The following is a 22,925-nucleotide window of genomic DNA, read 5'->3' on the forward strand; positions in this document are numbered from 1 at the left end:
TTTTACAACCTCCTGCGTATTTGTTTCAACCAGTGTCTTCTGAAACAGAATTCAAGCACAGTGAAAGTATTTGAACTATTTATTCCATAAGTATGTCATAATGACATTTGGTTTGAATCTTATGTTGAAACCTCAGCGCCTTGCACCTTTTGCTTACATCTAATGAGAGTTATCTCTGTTCCAGGTCATGCTTCAATAAGACTACGGGAAAGAACACATTTTCTTTTGGCACAAAAGTTCAGTAGAAGTAAGTGGGGAACTGCCAGGATATGTCTGTCTCCACAAAACAAGCAGAACAAATTTCCATGAATCAAAGCCACTAAGTATAGTTTTAGAGATGGTAGGACATAGTTACCTTCCCTAGAAAAATACTCCAAATGTAGGCACACCCAGTGGCCAGTAGAAAAATGCTCAAGTAAATAGTAGTTCTAACCTGTATATTTCACTCTTCCTACTGAGCTATTAAAGGGGTGGAAATCCACTATAGCTATAATCTTTTTTTCCTCTTTTCTATTTTCGACCTCCCACATGCTTAGTGTTCAGTTCTGCTTACCAAGTGCTTTGAATCTCCCGTAGCACCTCATGTACTACTTCCACAATGGCTGATGGTTTTCAGATAACATGATTCAAACCCATAAGAAACATCTGTAAATATATGGCATTATGTATATATACACATATGTATACATATACATACATATATGTATATATGTATATATACATATATATGTATACATATATGTATATATGTGTATACATGTATATATATGTGTATATATGTATATATGTATGTGTATATATGTATATATATGCTAGATTAATCGCTAAAATGGGCAGAGTAGGGCTGGGAAGGTGGCTCAGTGGTAGGGTGCTTATCTTGCATGCATGAGGCCCTGACTTGGATTCTTCAGCATCACATAAGCAGAAAAAGCTGGAAATGGCGCTGTGGTTAAAGTAGTAGAGTGCTACCCTTCAGCTGAAGAGCTGAGGGACAATGCCCAGGCCCAGAGTTCAGGCCCCATGACTGACCAAAAAAACAAAAAAGGTAGAGTAATGGAGAATCGAAAACCTTTTTTTTCTTCTAATATTGATTTTACTTTCGTTGAGGTTGTATGAGTAAAAACATCTTTAATGTGGCTTATATCACATTTCATTTCTTGGGTGCAATATCTCAGGCCATTTGTATTAGTTTTTTAGAGATTGTTTAAGGATATTCAGGGTATGCAGTATCAGCATTAGGTTGGAGGAAATAAAGCAAGACAGGAGATATCTGTGATTTGATGTACTTAGAAAATTAATGTTAAACTGCTTTTAATCTGCCTTAAAATTTCTGATATAACTTAAAAATTCCCTTTTATTAGACTCTCAGTTATTTTCTAAAAGTTTTCATCATTTGAAGGTTTAAAAACTACAACTTTATTGAACTTAAAGGGCATCTGAAAACTCCTTGAACACTGTCTTACTACAACAGAAATCTATAGCAATATTAAAAAAAAATTGAACTCTGCATAGATCAGCCTCTGAATTTACCTCTTAATCACAAAAGCTGTGGGGCTCTTAAAACCATATTTAAAATGCAAGCTGCTGATGAAAAATAAATAATTCCCCATTGCATTTCAGATGCACATTTACATCCACTTTTTCATACTCTTATCTGCTTGGAGGCCACGACTGAAAAGTACTGAATTTAAAATGCTGGAAGATTCAGAAGATATTTTTCTCATTAGAGTGATTTTTGATAATATTAGGAATGACTAAAAATTTCTGTTCATAAGACAAATGTATTACCAATTTTATGTTCGTAACACATCTTTGAATTAGTGTTTTTAATCTCCATTTTATAGAAGAAGTGATTGAGTCCTACAAAGTTAGGTAATTGTCCAAGGTCATGTGGTTGGAAATGCAATAGAATTCAGATTCAAGCTTGTATTTTTCTGGTGAGCACTGCTTTTTGTTTTTATTTTACATGTAAGAGAAACATACAGAGACACACATTACCAAAAGCTTATTGGAAAATTCAGACAAGAGATAAACATGTTTTCAGTTTTGCCATTTCTTTGAGAACCATCTGAGACTTTTTGCTTTGAAATGCAATTTAACTGTGCATTACTTTGAGTAAGGTGAAGTACAGTTTTATTAGTGGAGTGTTATTGAGTCATTGAGGCTAATGATTTTATGGAACAATATTATTTTAAAAAGCAATATACTATTTAATGTGTAGTATTTACTTCAGTCATAAAAGAAAATTCAAACATCTGGAATAATTTTAAAGCAATAGAACATTTGTGCACAGAAGGATGTTTCTCCCTTATATCTTACAAGACATAGCATATAATTTGAAAAGGTATATGAAAGGTTTTATATTTATACATAGTTTTTTATTTCATTGAGCACATAAACAAAAATCTAATTATTAAAAGGAGAAATTAATGGAAAGTTCTTTGTGGTGAAATCTTACTATTTCTTCAAGTACATCATTATTGGTACTTTATTACAGTGGTTTTTTTGTTTAAAGAAAACTTATTCACCAACATATAGCTTTACCTGACTGTTTTGCTGTTTCTTTGGAACTAACAGTGAAGAAATAAGCAACAAATGTGTAGTATCTCAAGAAACTATATACTAAGGTTTAAGCACTTTTTGATATGAACTTTCTTTCTTTCAAATAAAATTTATCAGAGTAGGTGATAGTTTATTTTAAAGATGTAATAATAATATGAGAGTTAAAAGAGTCAGAACATTTATGATCTGGAAAGAACCTTGCAAATGAGGCTGAGGCAAGAGATTTGTGAGTTTGAAGGTAACCTGGCTGGCATAGTTAAGACACTATCTTAACAACAACAACAACAACAACAACAATTTTTTTTTTTTTTGGGTCCAGTCCTGGGGCCTGAACTCTGGGCCTGGGCGCTGTCCCTCAGCTCTTCAACTCAAGGCTAGCGCTCTACCACTTGAGACACAGCACCACTTCTGGCTTTTTTTCTTTTTTGCTTATGTGGTGCTGAGGAATGAACCCAGGGCCTCATGCATGCAAGGCATGCGCTCTACCACTGAGCCACCTTCCCTGCCCCAATTCAGATATGATTTTATGTGACTAATCCTAGCTACATAGTTTACATAGGTAGGAGAATTGTAGCCTGAATATGGTCTCAGGAAATAAATGTGAGACCCTATCAAAAAATATCCTAAATGACTCCTTCTACCCTTCCCTACCCTGCTTCCATTGTATGTTTGTATATATACACACACATGAATTTTTTCAAAAATTGTATTGGATATTTTAGAAATATAAATCTTTTGGTTGATTCTGAAGGTTTGAACAGGCCAATGAGTATTCTCATCATCGAGGCATTCTGTGGGGGCTCCCATAAACAGCTGGTAGACCTGCTCCAAGAAGAACTGAAAGACTGTGCCGTTTATACCCTCCCTGCAAAGAAATGGCATTGGAGAGCACGGACAGCAGCTTTATACTTCTCTCAGAATGTTCCTATCAGTGAGCATTACAGGTAATGACAACTCAAGATGTATTTTCAGCTTCTTTGTACTGTACTACTTGAAGTTATGATGTTGCTTTTCTATTCATGTTTGTGAGAATTTCTTCATCTATGGAACTGATTGGAGACTATAGTGGATACGTCTTCAGACAGCAAAGCATTGGAGTATACTTACATGCTCAGAACATCCACCTCATAGAAAAGTGGCCCCATTGAGAACTTATCAATCTATTCACTCTTGGTTTGTGATTTTATTCTAGGCATGTTTGTGGCTGTGGTAGACTTTTTTTTCTTGACAAGAATGAGACATCTTATGTGCATAGGAAATGTTGTTGTTGTTGTTGTTGAAGTTAGCTCCTTAACCTCTTGTGCTTTTTGTTGTGAGTACACTGTTTTTTTGAAATTATATTTAGATTGTCTTTGTGCCATAGTTGATAAGTTGGATATAAACCAGAATTTAATGACTATTGAGGTAGAGATAGATATAGCAATTCAAACACCACGAGAGAATGAAAAATGAAGACATTGATTTTGAATGTGACAAACTGATGGTAGCATACTAGAACTATTAACTTCCACCTCCCCTCCCTTTCCCCCTTTTCTCCTCCCTTCTCCTTCTTCCCTCCCATCCTCCTTTCCTCCTTGCTCTCTCCCTCTCCCCCTCCTTCCCTTTCTCCCTCCCCTTTCTCCCTCCCTGCCTGCCTGCCTTCCTTCCTTCCTTCCCTCCTTCGTTCGTTCGTTCCTTCCTTCCCCTTCCTCTTTCCCTTCCCCTTTCCCTTCCCCTTTCCCTTTCCCTTTCCTCAGAGTCTCATTATATTGTCCAGGCTGACATGGAACTCATGATCCTCTGAATACCGATTAATTAAAAACTACTATTTTTTGTTTTATTTATTTGTTTTTCCCCTACCATCCCTTCCCACCCTACCTCCCCAAATCCTCCCTCCCTGCCCCAACTTGTAAAAGTTTGTTTTCAACTTAGTGTCTTGTACATCTCATTGTTACAGTGGGTCAACCTGTATCCTTATTTCAGCATTTTGTTATTTCCTTTCCCCTCCCCAAATTAGAAAAATGTATGTACAAGATGCAGGGCACTGGAAACAAGTACAGTGAAACAGCACTTATATCTTGGGGGAAGAACATACAAAAGGAACAAAGAAAATCACATAATACATTGTAAGTACATTAAAAACAACATCAAGAAACAAAGGAGGAGTCAACAATGCTTGATAAGAAATGTACTCATTACCTTGCTCATGTAACTGTAACCCCTCTGTACAGTATTTTCACAATAAAAAACATAAAAGGAAAAAAAACAACAGCAATAAAGATAAAACCTCTCGTGTTCCTATCTTTGGGTTCATTTTGCTTAGCATCATCTTGTATGGTCATATGTACATGGCTTTTGACCTTTCTGCTTGTCCTAGACGTATACTAGTTATTGCAAATAAGGGAAACCATGGGACCTATGCTTCTTTGGGCCTGGCTTACTTCACATAATATAATTTTTTCCAGGTCTTTCCATTACCTAACAAATGGGGCGGTGTCATTCTTTCTGATAGAGGCATAGAATTCCATTATAGGTTTTATATATGTGTGTGTGTGTGTGTGTGTGTATATATATATAAAATATAAACACATTTTCTTGATCCATTCATCTACTTAGGGACATCTGGATTGGTTCCATATCTTAGATATGGTGAGTAATGCTGTGTTAAACATAGTTGTGCTGGTAGTTTTAGTATGGCCTTATTTGTGTAAATGCCTAAAAGTGTGATTGTTGGGTCATAGGGGAGCTGTATGTGTAGTCTTTTGAGGAACCTCCGTACTGCTTTCCAAAGTGGTTGAACAAGTTTACACTCCCACTAATAATGCCATAGGGAAAAACTTCTATTAAAAAGAGTCATATTGAACACACTACATCAGTGGTGAAGAAACAAGGATAACTTTGGGGAAGCAGGGAATAATTGAAATGGAATCTCTGAATATTTCTATCTCCTTCTTCAGTCATCAGTGATTCCTTATGTTTCCCAATTATTTAATAGTGGCAGACTATCCTATGATGGTTTACATATTGGATACTTTGCCAGGCTGGGTTCCTTTGTGTAGGATTGTGTTGGTTTACATAGGAGTGAGAGGTGCCAGGCAGATAGTGAATGGAGTTAGAGTATTCAGGCTAGAAGAAGGGCCTGCTGCAAGTTGCACTAAAACCTTGGTTCTAGTTGCCCTGTCCATTTGCTAAAATGAACCAGCCATAAGAGTACAGCAGTATAGATTACTGTTCCTAGCAGTCATTTGGGAGACATTCAGAGAATAATCCATTTTGTGTATTACAATGGAATTCTATGCCTCCATCAGAAAGAAGGACATTGCCCCATTTGTTAGGAAATGGAAAGACTTGGAAAAAATTATATTGAGTGAAGTAAGCCAGGCCCAAAGAAACATAGGTCCCATGGTTTCCCTTATTTGCAATATCTAGTATATGTATGAGTCAAGCAGAAAAGGTCAGATAATGTGATGTCAGGAAAATGAACCCTTAGAGATGTATTTTAATGTTTTTTCTTTCATACATGTGTTTCTAACGCATTTATGAGATTATCTCTTTGTTGCTTTGCATGTCCCTCCCCCACAGTATAACCCCTGCTTTCACTATATTTGATGTCAGTATAACTTGTAGAGGAGATGGGGAAAAACCAGTTGTTTAAGGATACAGGTGGATCTGATGCAACAATGAGAAGTACAAGTTGTCATGTCCAAAACGAGCTTTACAACGTCGGTGGGGGGGGGTGGAGGGAGGGGAAGGAGAAGGATTTTATTGGGGGGGAGGGGGGAGGCTGGGAAGGGATGTGAAGGGTAAACCAAAGGAGGAGGCTGCAATGCTTGGTAAGAAATGTATGCATTATCCTGCCCATGTAATTGTAACCCCTCTGTACAGTATGTTCACAAATAAAATAAAATTAAATTAAAAAAATAATCCATTTTGTGTATGAAAATCATGTATTGTTGCTTATAATTTAAAGTGTCTGGTGGAATAGCAGCATTCAAGTTACATTACTTTGGATTTTACAGGTAAGATACTATTTAGTGCATATTTTTTGCATAATTCAATATTTTATATACTGATAGCACTAAGTGAATATTGTTGATTCACTAGTAGTAGGCGAAATTTCAATGAGTGTTGATAGAAATTTCAATGAGTGTTGATAGAAAAGTTGCAAAGGTATGCCTTTTGCTGTATTCAGATCTCACTGTTTATGCTGTTTTCCCATCTTGTTTGTGTTTTTGCATCACCAATTGTATTATACTACTTCAGGCCAAGTAATACATCTAAGTTTATGGCACATTTCGCTTTGACATTCCCATTCAATGTAATAAAAATCTACAGTGATTTGGGACTATATCTGCTTGATTTTATTTTGATTATGAAGTTCTTGTGAATTAGATTATTATATTACAGATATCCAGTTTTGTCATTGCTAGTCATAACTTAGTGCCTAATAATGGTATCTGTCATATTCCAAGCCCAGCCATTTAGTCTGCTCAGTTAACTGTAATAATCTATTCATGCATCACTCATACATACCTCACCAATACAATATATACTTATATGTGACCAAAGATAACTTACCTACTCTACCAAATAACCCTTTGAATACTTACAAAAAAAAATAATAGCAGTTTCAAAACCTAAGCTAAGTTGAAGAATGTGCTTACTCAGTTCAAGACTGAAGTGCAAGAATAACTTTTTATTACACCAGATAAATCTGATCTCTTTTTTAAAATTATTTTTCTCTTTCATTATTAAAAAAATTTATTGTGAAAATACCATAAAGAGGGATTACAATTACATGGGCAAGGTAATGAGTACATTTCTTATCAAGCATTGTTGCCTCCTCCTTTGTTTCTCATCCTCTTTGAGACTTTAAAGCTATAAGAGGATTTCGTTTTCTCTTCTTTTTATATATCTTTTTATACATACTGATATATAAATCATAAAAATTAATAACTATAAAATGATTAAGCACCAATATTACCTACTATGGAAGAAAACAGCATCAGAAATGATATTACTTGTATAGGACAAGTAAGATTATGTCTGATTGTGAGAAAAACCCTGACTGTAGGTATGTATGTATTTTTCTTAGCTTCTGTACAGGTAATTGTTATTTTCATAAGTTTCTTGGAAATATTTTAGTATGAAAACAACAAATACTACAGTCTAAATAATCAGTTTGATTCACTTTTATCTTGACAGCTAAAAAGAATACACCATGAATCACACTAGGGCTATTCATTTTTGTTACAAAAGTTCAAGAAATTATTTTTCTCTTGTCTACTTGGTAATTATTGTAATTTATAGGTCACATTAAAAGTTGGCTTCTGGAAATTTCACAAAATTTAGAGAAAGTTTTTGATGAAAGGTTTTAAATTTTATGTTCTGAAATGAGTCATTTGTCCCAGGACCAAGGATTTCTACTTTATTAGGATGCCTTAGAGTAGGCATGAAGGATGTATGTTTCATTTTTCTTCCTGGAGTATCTTTTCTGAGATGAAAGAATAACTGTTAAAGTCACTTTTCACTTCAGATGCTTGTATGTTTTGCTGTATGTGAAGTATTATGGCAGTTACTCATTGTTGCCCTTGTAACATCTATTCTTCCTTGTTATCTTTTGGGTAGCCCCTGTGAGCTAAGCATCATCTCATTCTCTTTTGCAAGATTGCCTAAATGTTCCTTGTTAGAGTTAGTCCCAAGTTATGGCAAATTAGGGTGTTTTTGTTTTTGTTTTTTTAACAATCCTTGAGTACCTACCTCCTCCTGAGAGTAAAGCATAACGGATCCAAATTGATTGTGGTGATCCCATTCTCTTATGCAAAATTTCCTCAACATTCCCTGTAAGTAAAGTTCGTCAATCCCCAAATCATGGCAAATTAGTGTTAGGGGGATAACCTCTCATCAGACCTCTTATACAGTTTTCAGATAAGTGTTACTGTTACTTTTAAGTTTTACTTTTGGAAGGAGAGAACTAACTCTCCTTTTCTTAACCATGAATTACAACTGTAAGGATAAAAGCCACAAATGGCTGTGCTAGACTTCTATTTTGTACAATATAAATACCTCACATGAATAATCCTTCTGTCTCTAAAACATCTAGAAATGCTTTGTAAAACCCAAATAATTTCATTTTAGCCTTTTTTTTTTTTTGAGCAAAGATCAAGAAAATTGTAAGGCCCCAACTGAGAAAGGATCAGGAAAATAGAATGGTTTTTGGCTGTGAATCAGTGGTTTCTGATTTTTATAAAAGGAATTTGTTAAGTAAATTATTACATTTGTGAAAAGAAATGTAGTAGATTCCTAACCTAAAGCAGAAAATTCTTCTTTTAATTGAGAGGGTAGTTTTGAAAAATCCGTTAGTGTGGTTTGGTCTATTTTTTTTTTTAAATTGTGAAAATACTGTACAGAGGGGTTACAAATACATGGGCAAGATAATGAGTACATTTCTTTTTTTTTTTGTCTTTTTCTTTTTTGGTACTGGGGATCGAACCCAGGACGTTGCGCTTGCTAGACAAGCGCTTTGCCACTGAGCTACATCCCAGCCCGAGTACATTTCTTATCAAGCATTGTAGCCTCCTCCTTTGTTTCCCCTTCCCATCCCTTCCCATCCTCCCCCCCACCCCCTTGGCCCCCCACCAAAGTTGTGAAATTTGTTTTCTTTATTTTTTCGTTTTAAAAAAAATTTATTTTTTTATTGTGAAAATATTGTACAGAGGGGTTACAATTGCATGGGCAAGATAATGAGTACATTTCTTATCAAGCATTGTAGCCTACTCCTTTGTTTCCCCTTCCCATCCCTTCCCATCCTCCCTCCGCCCTCCCACCCAATCCTCCTGCTACCGCTCTCCATCCCCCCCATTGTAAAGTTCATTTTTCGACATAATGACTTGTACATCTCATTGATGCAGTGGGTCCACCTGTATACCTATTTAAATGATTTGTTTTTCCCTTTCCCCTCCACAAATTATACCGACATCAAATACAGTGAAAGCAGGGGTTATACTGTGGGGGAGGGACATACAAAGCAACAAAGAAATAATCTTATAAATGCATTAGAAACAATGGCATGAAAGAAAAAAAACATTTGAATACATATCTTAGGGTTCATTTCCCTAACATCACCTTATCTGACCTTTTCTGCTTGACTCAGACATATACTAGATATTGCAAATAAGGGAAACCATGGGACCTATGTTTCTTTGGGCCTGGCTTACTTCACTTAATATAATTTTTTCCAAGCCTTTCCATTTCCTAACAAATGGGGCAATGCCATTCTTTCTAATGGAGGATAGAATTCCATTGTGTATATATACCACATTTTCTTGATCCACTCATCAACTGAGGGGCATCTGGGTTGTTTCAATATCTTAGCTATGGGAAATAATGCTGCAATAAGCATAGTTGTGCTGGCAGCTTTAGTATGACCTTGTTTGTGATCATTTGGATAAATGCCCAAAAGTGGGATTGCTGGGTCATAGGGGAGCTCTATGTGGAGTCTTTTGAGGAACCTCTATACTACTTTCCAAAGTGGTTGAACAAGTTTACACTCCCACCAACAAAGCAGTAAGATTCCCTTCTGTCCACATCCCCTCCAGCATCTGTTGTTATTAGAGTTCTTGATTTTAGCCATTCTAACGGGAGTGAGGTGGTATCTCAATGTTGTTTTGATTTGCATTTCTTTTATGGCTAGGGAGGTTGAACATTTCTTCATGTGTCTATTGGTCATCCTTCTTTCCTCTTCAGAGAAGTTTCTCTTTAAATCTTTAGCCCACTTATTTATTGGGCGGTTCTTTCTTTGAGGATTTGTTGTTGGGAGATTTAATTTTTTGAGTTCCAAGTATATTTTAGATATGAGACCCTTGTCCATTGTATGGCTAGTGAAGGTCTTCTCCCAATCCGTGGGCTTTCTATTGATCTTGCTAGCTATGTCTTTTGCCATGAAGAAGCTCTGCAACTTCATGCAATCCCATTTGTCCAACCTTTCTTTGATTTGTTGTGTTTCTGGGTCTCTATTACGAAAATTTCGGCCTGTGCCAAGGATACCTAGGGTTTCTCCTATTCCATCCTGTAATGTTTTCAGAGTGTCTGCTTTGACTTCGAGGTCTTTGATCCATTTGGAGTTGATTCTGGTGCAGGGTGATATAAAAGGATCTAGCTTTAGTTTTCTACAAGTAGTTAACCAATTTTGCTAGCACTATTTACTGAAGAGGCTTTCTTTCTTCCATTCTATTTTTTAGCTCCCTTATTGAAGATTAGATGGCTATAGGTCTGTAGATTCATTTTTGGGTTTTCAATTCTATTCCATTGGGTTTGGTCTTTTTTTAAATATCAGTTTTATATTTTCTTTAATTGAAATATAAAAAATTATATATAATGGGATTTCATGTAGTGATTCATATCATGTATACATGATGTAATGTTTAAATACATGGTGTAATGTTTAATGTCTTCTCAGCCATTTGTTATCTCTTCATGGTAAAACCATTTAGAATCAATCCTTTGAACTATACAATACTTAATTTTTACCTGTAATTACCCTCTCATACTTTAGAAGATACTGAAAAAATATGCACAGAAGTGTTTTTATTTGCTAGCTATGGTAAATATAGAGGTAAAAGAGTGAAAGCATGCATGTTTATACTGAAATTGAATGATGAGGATTGCTAGGTAAGAGTATAGTAGAGGCAGTCAGGGCAATCAGTGCCCCACTTGTGACCCTTGTACTTTTGCTTGTTCCCTGCTCTATTTATTGTTCCTGTGTACATCAATAGTTGTAATAATAGAGAGACTAAAATAAAAACAGTGAAAAAGAGTGAAATTGAAAGCAAATATACAATGGAGATAAACAAAACCAAAGTTGTTACTTTGAAGTAAGATGAATAAACCAAAGGCACAATTGATTTCTTTGAAGACACAATAACTTCTGAAATAAAACAAATAATGATAGATACAGTACAGATCAATAAAAACAGGAAAATGCATTGAATGCTTTCATGTTAATATACTTTAAACCTAGATAAAATGGATAATTTCTTGGAAAAATATAACTTATAGAACCACATTCAACATGAATAGTGAGTATTAAATAATCACTAAATTCACTGGAGGGTGGGAGTAGAATACATTGGTGGAACTGGTTTAACACATCTATGTTACCCTGCCTCTTTTTAAACGTGGGTTTGGTAAGGACTGATTTCTTCTTTCTTAGTTTTTTAGCTTTTATTTTTGTTTGTTTTTTTGTTTTAGTCACACACATCCTTGCTGTTGATAGATGTCACCCTTTTGATACCTTTTCTCAAACATATGAGCATGCTTGTGTGTATATTTACCTTTAAATAGTTGTGAAATGGCCACATGTGTTTTATAAATTGCCCATGGAACAGGATAGGAAATACTGGGTAGGAAATGAATAGAATAACTATTTAATCATAGAAATAATGGATAAAATAGAGTTGTTCTTACTTCTTTTATAATTTTCTCTTTTCCTTACTGTTAGCATGACTAAAATTTAGCTCAGTAGATTATTTCTTAGAAAATATTTTTTTCTTTCTCAGATACACTGGTTACTGTGAAACATTGATTTGGGGAAAATGATCATTTTAGATGATCTTAGCTTCTTATACATGTTTCTTATTAATAGCTCTTATGAATAAAGTTATGAAGTAAATGACTAGATGTAGTTGATTAGTAAGGTTGTGGTTTCTAATATAATTTCTATTTCTGACCCAGTAATTTAAAGTTTACTATGCTGACAATGATATCTTATTCTGAAGTTTTGCCTATTGACAAAATATAAATTATTTAATGCTATTTTTATTAAATTTTATCTTTTAAAATAATTATACACTGTTTAATAATTCAATCTTCTTTTTATTTGTATGCATCAAAAGTTGGTAGTATAAAAAGTGACAATGAGTTTGGTGTTTTGAGGCATGTCTGTAACCCTCCTACTCAGAGAATCATGAGATCATGAGATCATACGCTACTCTATCCAAAAAATGTAAATAAATAGAAAAGATCCGTACATGTTTAAGCCCTTATAGTACAATCAATTTTTTTTTTTTGTTTGTGTATCAGTCTTAGGGCTTGAACTTAGGTCTCAGCTCTGTCCCTGGGCTTTTTTGCTCAAGGTTAATATTCTACTACTTGAGCCATACCTCTACTTCTGGCTTTTGAGGGATTGATTAGAGATAAGGATCTCATGGACATTCCTGCCTGGACTGGCTTTGAACCTCAGTTTTCAGATCTTAGCCTCCTTAATAGCGAGGATTGCTAACAATTAGCCACTCTTGCCCAGCTTGTACAACATTTTTTATCTCTATATAATAACTTGAAAAAAATTGAAAAAAGAATAAACAGTGATACAAATAACGTAATGAATACTTACCACTCAAGAGGCATTCTTCAGTCCTAAAAGCTGTGTATAACTGCCCTGGCATTATAGGGGAAGAAGCAACAGCCAATTTACTTTCTTGGATTTCAGTTACTAAGCTAGTTGTTGATTAATACGGGATTTCAGCTCAAGTCTGGCAACCTGCAATGATCCCATACAGTTTGCTTATTGTAAGAACTGCTATGCTATCTTACTTTCCAGTAGTAGAAAGGGAAATGAGTTAAATCTAAGTATTGTTTTGTTCAAAATATATTGCTAAGGATGTGACGGGGTTAGGAGGGACAGGAGAAGGATGACCAACATGCATTTTGCTGTAAACTGACACATTGAATTGAAATCCCTTTATATAACTACTGAAAATAATAAAAAATAAATATTATACCTTGAAAAAATTGTACTAAAATTTACTATCTGAAGTGGGCGTGTTGCTTTTCCTGTCTTGAGAAGTATTATACTTCTTGAATTGTATTGTAATATAGAAGCTGGAATCCAGCAGCCTTTTTAGGTTTGTAAGGCATGCTCATATTTCCTTAGTACATTTCCTTTTAGTTTTCAGCCTTGGAAGTCATAGGTCATTTGTGTTTTCTTCTATTGAGGCTTCTCTTTAAAATACAAATAAGGAATTAACGCATGAAGCTTGAGCTTTTTTTATTCATAGGGTAAACTAATGAATACACAATATGTTTGGGATGCTCAATCCCTGCCATTCACAAAATATGATAAGACTAGTATACTGCAAAGTTTTTTGTGGCTTTTGAACTTGCTAGAGGCACCATGGCATTACTGCCCAGATCAATAGCCTTATGTTGTTACTAGTTACATGTTCCTCTTATAGTTTGGATGATGTTCTCTGACACTATATAAATAATTTTGTCATTAGGTGCACTGTAGCATCTCATAATCTCACCATTTTGTGACTGCTCCATTTGTGAGAACTGGTTGAGAGATTCCTCATCATTTGCTCAGCCAACCAGCTTCCCTATCTTGTACTGCCTTGTTGTGGGGTTCTGCTTTAGTTTGTTTTCATATCAATCTTGCTGTCTTGTCCAGCCAGCCTCCACTAGCCTTTTAGATGTGTAGGGCCTTTACAGGTTCCTCAGCAGTATTTTATCTTTGTCAAGTCTTTCCCGATTGTTCAGTTTATACACTTGGACTTGGTGTTGAAAATGTTGCTGACAATAACACTAAAGAATAGAATGATTCTGAGAACCAAATAATAATTCAGTCACTATCTGTCTCTCTTATCCATCTCTTTCTTCTATTCTTTTCACTTTCATTCCCTCCCTCTCACACACAAACATAACTACATAATTTTTTATTGCAAAACTAAAATTTAAACCTGTGTGTTGCTCCCTAAATGATGGTTTGTGGGGTTCATTTTTTTGTACTTTTCTTTATGCTCATGTTTCAGTGCTCCCATAAAGGAAAATTTTCCAATAGCAGAAGAAAAAATGTTTTCTTGTTATGTTATGTAGTTTATTCTTACCACAACCTGCTAATTCAAAAATGTTTGTATAGTTAGTAACACATACTGTGAAGCCACTGCTTCCAAGAAGTTAAAATACTGCAGTTTGACTTTAAGTATATGCTTTAATATCCCTTGTAGCTTATTTTAAAATAAAACAAAATATCACATGTAAGGTTCTTTACAGCCCCCTAGGTAATGGTTCACATGGATACAAGACATTATTTCTAACACATTCTGTGCCTTAAAGACCTCCTGGGTAAATCTCTTATATATTTACTTTTTGAAATCTGACAACTGTATTTTAGAACACAAAGTGAATGTTTATTACACTTTCACAGAGGGTAGAAAGATCATTATTTTTAATGAATGGGATGGAAAACGGGAAAAAAGTAAAAAGAAATCCCTAAATAGATGACAAAATACACTATTGTGTGATAGAGCCTCGTCTGAAGTATAACCTTTTATAATTTTGCTTTTATAGCTTTCATGCTTGATTTTCACATAATTGAAACTTTTCTGATTTTAGAGTACTTGTAACCTGATTTTTTTTTTTAGGTGTTCAGTGTGTTCATCATAGTTTTCATAAGATTGAATTCTATGTCTATCCTCATGTTTGGAAAAAGTTTTCTGTGTTTACACAGATCTTAGTCAAAGTAAACATGTTTGCTTTTGCTACTGTAAGGTGTACATAGATGTGAATCTCTGACATTTTGGGCCTTAAAAGCTATGCTGCAGATCCTTTGTAATTTTTTTCCCCTTAAGCCATCTTAGAGAAGCTTTATTTTATTTTTATTATTATTATAAAGGTAATGTACAGAGGGTTATCATTTCAGAAGTCAGGTAATGAGAATATTTCTTTTTGGACAATATTACTCCTTTTAAGGAGGTTTTATTTATGTATTTTTGGGTCCGGTCGTGGGGCCTGAACTCTCGGCCTGGGTGCTGTCCCTCAGCTCTTCAGCTTAAGGCTAGCACTCTACCACTGAAGCCACAGTGCCACTTCTGGCTTTTTTCCTTTTGTTCATGTGGTGCTGAGGAATCGAACCCAGGGCCTCAAGCATGCAAGGCAAGTGCTCTACCACTGAGCCACCTTCCCAGCCCCTTTAAGGAGGTTTTACTAAGGAAGTTTTCACATTTGTTTGTTTACTTGGGGTTAGGATTTCGCCTTCTACACTCCTTTGGGCACATCGTTTTGTATAGCCAATGACTGAGTTTTGTATATATTTCCTCTGTTTGTAGACCTCTATTGTTTAGGCTCTGACATTAAGTCCCATGATGGACCTGTTGTTTTCTGAGCTTCCAGCCTGTAGGAATAGCTATGAGGGGAAGTCAGGAGATGAGTCAGGGTTACTACACTCAAAAAAGCCCCTCTGTCCATGTCGGTCATAAGTCTTTTTAAAGAACATAGTCTCACATATTAAGTGTATTTCTTCCTGTAAAGGTTCTAATATGGCTTTTTTTCTTCATCATCTCATACTAGTAATAAAAGTTTAACATTCCCCTTTTTAGGAGAAGGACCAGAAGGAGAGCTCAGTGGGAGGAATAGTGGGGGAAGATTTGTCCAAAATCCCCTGTTATCTTTGGTGTTCCTGTAAGCTTGTTTTCATTATTCTTTCCTTTTATCAGTATTTATTAAGATCTCATACCTGTATTAGTATTGGTGGAATGAAGCCAAAGTTGATAAACTTGGACATATGGAGTCAGCATATAGTAGACCTTAGTAAACCCAGGGTTGAGATCATGCCCTTTGAAAACAGGCAGTAGCATTCCATTCCCACACCACAGAAACATCTGCTGTGGCCTACAGGATGTGAATATTGCCTCTTCCCTCAGTTCCCTCATCTTACAAATTTGTTTTAGCAGCATTGGTTTTATTATTTACTCTAAAAATGTCCAGCTCTTTTCTACCTCTGGTCCTGTTACTTCTTGTTGATCTCTTGGCCAGCAACATGTAGCTAAACCTCTGCCCTCCATGCTTTGGTCTCCCTTGCTTTCTCTTTTCCCATCTCTCAAGTCCTGGTAAATTTCATTTCCTCATGCTTTCCCTAAGCAATAAGTCCTCTATCTCAGTACCTTTCTCTCAACTCTATAATATGATTTAGTGTAACTTGTGATTATTTCAATGGTTTACTTTGCTTTGATTTGTTTGTCTCTTAATTTTATTCTGTTTCATGAAGACTAAGGGACTTATGTCTTCATTTTTCATTTTTTCCCTACTAGCACTTAACATACTTCCTAACAGATAGTAGTTACTAAGTAAACATGGCTGAATGAATGGACTATGAAAATACAAACAAAATATAGTTGCAATTATCTTTGTGAATTTTCTTATTTTTTTCTACTATAAATATTATGTAGAAACATGTTTTTGTGTGTTTGTAGAAACTGCATAAGGAACCTTTGTATAAGTAGTTCTGGAATTTTTTTAAATTCAGGATCTACTAGAATCTAGAATATGTTTATAATAGTTCATAAATTGTGATTACATTTTTGAGGATTTGTAGTTTTGTCATCCACTCACAGTGGTCTTTTAACTTACTGTAACTTTCATGATAGAAGAGATTTGAATTTAGCTTAAAGAGGCATTTTGTTTGGCTACTGAATTATTTCAGTTTCTTCCTTCCTTCCTTCCTTCCTTCCTTCCTTCCTTCCTTCCTTCCTTCCTTCCTTCCTTCCTTCCTCCCTTCCTTTCTCTCTCTTTCTTTCTTTCTTCCTTCCTTCCTTCCTTTCTCTCTCTCTTTCTTTCTTTCTTTCTTGCTATTGTGGCAGTACTGGGCATAAAAAGCTGACAACCTATCACTATAAACTATCTATCTATCTATCTATCTATCTATCTATCTATCTATCTATCTATCTATCTATCTATCTATCCATCTATCCATTTCCAGCTTTTTGGCGGTTAATTGGAGAGAAAAGCTTCAGGCTGGCTTCAAATAGACATCCTCATATTTCTGCCTCGACTAGGTAGATTACAGTCTAGTACTGGTGTCCAACTAAAATTTTATTTTATTTGTATTTTAAAGTTTTTTTTTATGTAGACATGCACTGTTTTGGTCACAAGTGCCACTAGCCACCTTTGTTTATCATATTCATGTTATTTAAAACCCTTGTTTTGTCTTTATGTTTGTGGCTTCTGGTTAATCATTTATCCATCAATGCATCTTCAAATGGTTTTTAATATATTTAATTGAGTGGGGAATCAGCAGTTCTGATTTTAATTCAAACTCTACCATCAGTTATTTAGTCTGAAAAAGTAACTTCTCAAATTTAGAATTGTTTTGTTTTTATCAGTAATTGGAAGTTTATTTATTCCTGAGTTCTATGATGTCATGAACAAATAATTAAAATTAAGAACAAGATTTAAGGAGTTCTAACGTTAAGAGCAGTTTTGTCTTTTTCACTCACATTTGTCACCAGCCATTGTTTACTTTAACTTCAGATTTTTTTCCCCTAGTCTTACTTGTATACTTCTTTGCATATTTGCTAATGATATATAGCTTTTATTTTTAATTTAGAAAATTTGAGGAGTATATTCTTACAATATTGTTCTTGTATTTTGGAAATAGCTCTGTTGTGATTTCTTGGTTTTTAGTCTTAGAATTTCTTTTCAAAGATGTTTGACCTTTAAGTTACCTATTTGTCTCTGTGAACATAGAACATAACACCAAATTCACATGATGTTACATTAGAATGCACACAGAATAATTACTTATAGATAGGGCAGTGTTCACTAAAGAAGTATAGAAGAGAGTGTTTACTTTTTGTTCAGCAAATTCTGAGGTACCTGAGAGTATGTTAGAGATTTTAGTAGATGGAAACAAATTGAAATAATACCAAAGAAGAAGGCAGCATTGTGAACAAAGTTGTGGACACAGGAAAAATAGGGAAATGTTTAGAAACAAAGTTTGGTTTAGGCTGATCATGGTTTGAATAAGAGAGAGTCACTGGTTGGGATGATAGGCGTATTTTGTTCTGTCTAGTACATATATATTCCTTCCTTTTATTCTTGTGCTAGTAGTAGTAGAACTTGAACACAGGGCCTCTTTGTTTCTTTGTTTGTTTTGTGCAGTCCTGGAGCTTGAAAGCATGGCTTACGAGCTTCTTAACTTGTAGATGAGTCTCTTGGACTTTCCTTCTCTGGCTAGCTTTGAATTGTGATCCTTAGAGCTGAGAGTCCTGAATAGTCTCAGCCATTGGCCCCTCAGTTTTTTTTTGTTTGTTTTTTGTTTTTGTTTTGGTTGTGGGGTTTGAACTCTGGGCCTGGGCACTGTCCCTCAGCACTTCAGCTCAAGGCAAGTGCTCTACCACTTCAGTCACAGTGCCACTTCTGGTTTTCTGAGTGGTTTATTGGAAAAAAGAGTTTCCTGCCCGGTCTGGCTTTGAACAGGGATCCTCAGATTTCAGCTTCCTGAGTAGCTAGGATTACAGGTATGAGCCCACCAGCCATGGCTGGGGTTTCTTTTTTATAATTATTGTTTTTTGATTGTTTTTGTGTTCTTTTGCCAGTAAATTAGAAATAGAGTCTCTCTGATTTTTCTTCCTGGGCTCTTTTTAAGTAGCAATCCTCATATCTCAGCTTTCTGAGTAGCTAGGATTACACATATGAGCCACAGGCACATTCTTCAATTCAAGGTTAAGAATTTGCTGAACATTTATTTTCAGTGGTAAGTCTCCTTTGAATTGTCTATCACTCAGGAGACTGAGTTGCATGTGATTGAAAACCAATTCACAATCACATCAACCTTAAGGAAAGTATATTAGGTCATATAACTGCAAGTCCTAGGGTGTTTTGATCAGAAGTAAGTCTGGATCTAGTGATTTAGGTCTGCTGTTAGGTATAGTTTTTTGATTCTACTTTTCTTATTTTGGCTGTAGTGTGAAGCACACTGTATGGATCACTATTTAAGCCAAGCTTAGTACATTCTACCAGCTATATTACCTTTCTGTAAAATAGTACCTTTTTCTTCTAACTAAAGTCGCAAAATTAAATGAGTGCATTTTTTTTTGTTTATATCATGTGTCCTTTTAATGTGTTACGTGGCAGAACATATCTTATGTGAAGAATGGCTAAATTTGAGTTGTATTACCATTTTGGAATTGAGGTGTGGACTCAGTACAATTCAAGACACATGATACGAATGAGGGAGAACAAAAGGAAAAGTGTACCATTAGGCATTAAGGAAGGTGAAATGATGTTTTGCAGACCAAAACAAAACAAAACAGGGTTCTGTAAAAACTGAATAGACTGAATAGAGCAACAGTACAGCAGTACAGATGAAAGACCATTTATGATGGTGGAAATGATGAATTTTCAATATTTAATACAGAAATAATGATACTTTGAATGAGAACAATGACAGTAAGAATGCAAAGTAGGAAAGGAATTATCAGTATGAATAAAATTCATCTTGTTTGTGCTTCACTATGAAATTGATATAATAGCTGAAAGTTGCCTTTGTTTTTGCTTATAAAAAATTGGAAGTTGGGTGCTGGTATCTCATACCTGTATTCCTAGTTACTCAGAAGGCTGTGGTCTGAGGAGAAGCCAAACTGGGTAGGAAAGTCTGTACAACTTTTATTTCCAGTTCTCCACCATATAGCTGGAAGTAAAGCTGTGGCTTAAGTGGTACAGTCCCAGATTTCAGTGGAAAAGTAGAATGACAGCATCCAGACCTTAAATTCAAGCCCTAGTAATGGCGTTTAAAAAAAAAAAAAGAAGAATTTGAGGTATATATTTACTATGTCATTATTATGAAAATCACTACCAAAGCAGTTCATTGGTGATGATTATTTTGAAAATAGAACCTGATAATTGCAAATTGTTTCTATTTACTCAGTATATTTTCTCAGTGAGTTTGCTTTGGGAGCCAGCTTCTCCTATTTGGACAATGGTCACTTGAGTCTGTGCTTTCTAAAACAGTCATAGAATAATGTATGTTTCTAGGGAAATCCCCTACACTTGGTAACTTGAATTTCATATTACTAATCTGAGGTATGGAGGATATGAGGATTTTAGCCTATATATTTTTTCTCTGTGCATCCAGCATTTATACAGGTATTTATTTACATACTAATTATTTTAGTAGAGTCCCAGATTTTAAGAAGATGAAGTTGGCAAAGAATGTTAGTTATTTTTGTCCTTATTCTATTATAAACTTAAATGTAATGAAAAAAATTGATGAAATCCAAATATCTAGTACAATTTGAGGCAACATTATTTGTATGTGTATGCCAGGTAACAGTTGTATTATGGAGTCTCTTTTTCATATGTGATCATTCTTAGCATTTATTTTTTAATGCTAGGTATCAGTTTTCTCAAACAGAAATTTTAACTTTTTAATCAATTCACTTTTAGTAAAAAATTATATTTTCGGTACCATTTTGCTAGAAAATTGCTGCCAGGGAACCAAACAGTAGCTCAGATCCATTGTTGTTCAGTTTTAGGACACTTGACTTGCTATTTCATTGTAATTGGTGGGAATGGAGATATTAGAACTCATAGTATATAAAGAATGATTGTCAGGGCCATATAATTTTATTAGCAGTATTTTTATTTTCACCAGTCTTCAAAGATATCTAATGACTTTCATGTTTGATTTGCAATATTTTTTGAAAAATAAGAGAAGCAGCTGAGAATATGTTTTATTTGATCTGAACTTACAGTTCTGTTTAATATGTGAAGAGTTTATGTAAGGGAGTATTTTCTTTGTGTGATTTTGTTATTTAGAACTGAGATTAGAAAAAAGGAGACACACAAATATGAAATCTAAGTACCTTTTTAAGGATTGAACTACCTGAAAACATTCTTTGGAAATGTGATCTTAATAGTTGCTTTCTTTAACCATTTTTATTTTAAATAAAATGGTGGCTTAGGTAGTGATCCACTTGAACAGTGTTGAGATTTTTGCCCCTATGGAAAAAAAGCTATCTGAAAACTCTTGTTCTTTAATATGTTCAGCAAGCATATATTTTACAAATATTACTGGTATTAAAATGCATTTTCTAATTAAATGTCTAAATCTAAGAGAAGTTATGGTAAGTAAAAAGTTCTTAGAATTATTGAGAAAGAAAGTTGGATGAATGAGTTTTTTTCTTTTTGGCTGTGGTATCTTCCAGGCTTCTCTGGTTCTAGAAATAAAAGAATTTGCATTATAAGTGTTTCCGATGTATTGTATTCTAGAATTTTACTGGATAATGTATTTTTGAAGAACCCTTCAGATACTGATTATGTCTAAACATAGAGAATTCAGATATTTCCATTCTGTATTGTTTGCTTTATAGTAAAAGATAATAATAGTATTGTTACTTATGTAAGGATTTACGCTTGAGATAGACTTTCTTAGGATAAACTTGATATATCTATTATAGAAAAATGTAGACAATTTCTGAAGTAATATACTGCAGCCTGATTTTGTTTGATTTTTTTTTTTTTACATTTTATTGTATAGGAAATGGTAATGGGGAAATCCCTACTCAAGAAATTTATCTATATGAGTCACCTGAAGTCTTTTTTCTAATAGTGTATAATGAAATGGTGCCACACTTGTAAGTTTGGACATTTAGTTTGTACTCACCAACATTTACCTACATTGCTGTTTTAATTTTTAATTTGTCATACTTTTTTTAGCTAACTAAGAATGACTACTTTTTTAGACATCAAGTGTTAGTAGATTGCTCACTTGTTTGGCCTTACTGACGGACATATATTTTCACGACTGTAAACCACAAATCAGGCACATAGATAACTGACTAATCCAGACCTGCAAATATTAGCCCACACAGTGTAGATTATTTCACTGTTTGGGTTTTCTTAGTACTCTATGATAGGTTTCAAAATTTTCTCTTGTACCTAACTATTTATCATATTGTCAAATACTCTGGAAGTAAAGGAAGGCACTGGAGCTTAATTCAAAGTTCAATTCCCCCACTGAACTACATTAAGGGTAGGTCACTTTCATTATCTGCATCAATATTTTTTTTAAAATTAGGATCAAGTGAAATAATCTTTCAGTCATAGCTTGTAACCTCAAGTGCAAAATATCATTGTAAACATTACTAGACAATATAGTTGGGATTTGTCCTGTTTTCTAAATAACTGATTTGTTTTGAGTTTTTTTCCTTTTCCTTTTATTATCTTTCAGAGTTGTACAAAGGAGTCTCAGTCAATAAATCAGTTTATAGTTTCAATACATTTGAACAATATCACTGCTTCCATTTTTCTCCCCCATCTTTCCTAACCATACCCACTATTTAATGTCTAGCGTTTAGTTTATTTTTAAATGTAGGTAAGAGAGATGACAAAGGATTAATAATTTAATGAAAACCTAATAGTAATGCATTGTTACATTTGCTTTTTTAACTACAAGTAGAAAATGTTTCCATCTGTATATATTATGGAATTATTCAAGCAAGTAAGTTAGCATATTCATCACTTCATTAACCTTTCTTCCTCCCTTCTTTTCTTCTTTTCTTTTCTTTTTTGTTGGTCATGAGGTTTGAACTCTGGGCCTAGTGCTATCC

At 34.5% G+C, this 22,925-nt stretch overlaps 1 protein-coding gene across 7 annotated transcripts in view; it reads left to right on the forward strand.

Moving 5' to 3' along the window:
* Gtdc1 (glycosyltransferase-like domain containing 1) overlaps positions 1 to 22,925 on the forward strand; it is a 286,433-nt gene that overhangs the window by 26,174 nt on the left and 237,334 nt on the right. For 3 of the 7 annotated variants that reach the window (XM_013030076.1, XM_013030074.1, XM_013030078.1), the window contains exons 1-2: positions 1,849 to 1,937; positions 3,314 to 3,506. The exons of 1 other annotated variant lie outside the window; for it this stretch is intronic. In XM_013030076.1, coding sequence (XP_012885530.1) covers positions 3,328 to 3,506 — 179 coding nt within the window. In that variant the 5' untranslated portion in view covers positions 1,849 to 1,937; positions 3,314 to 3,327. Of the gene's footprint in view, positions 1 to 184; positions 248 to 1,848; positions 1,938 to 3,313; positions 3,507 to 22,925 lie in introns of those variants that run through there. 3 more of the 7 variants (XM_013030079.1, XM_013030077.1, XM_013030075.1) reach the window with 2 other exon arrangements.

This window comes from Dipodomys ordii, unplaced genomic scaffold (genome assembly GCF_000151885.1).
Source record: "Dipodomys ordii isolate 6190 unplaced genomic scaffold, Dord_2.0 Scaffold126, whole genome shotgun sequence".
In the NCBI taxonomy this organism is placed as follows: domain Eukaryota; kingdom Metazoa; phylum Chordata; class Mammalia; order Rodentia; family Heteromyidae; genus Dipodomys; species Dipodomys ordii.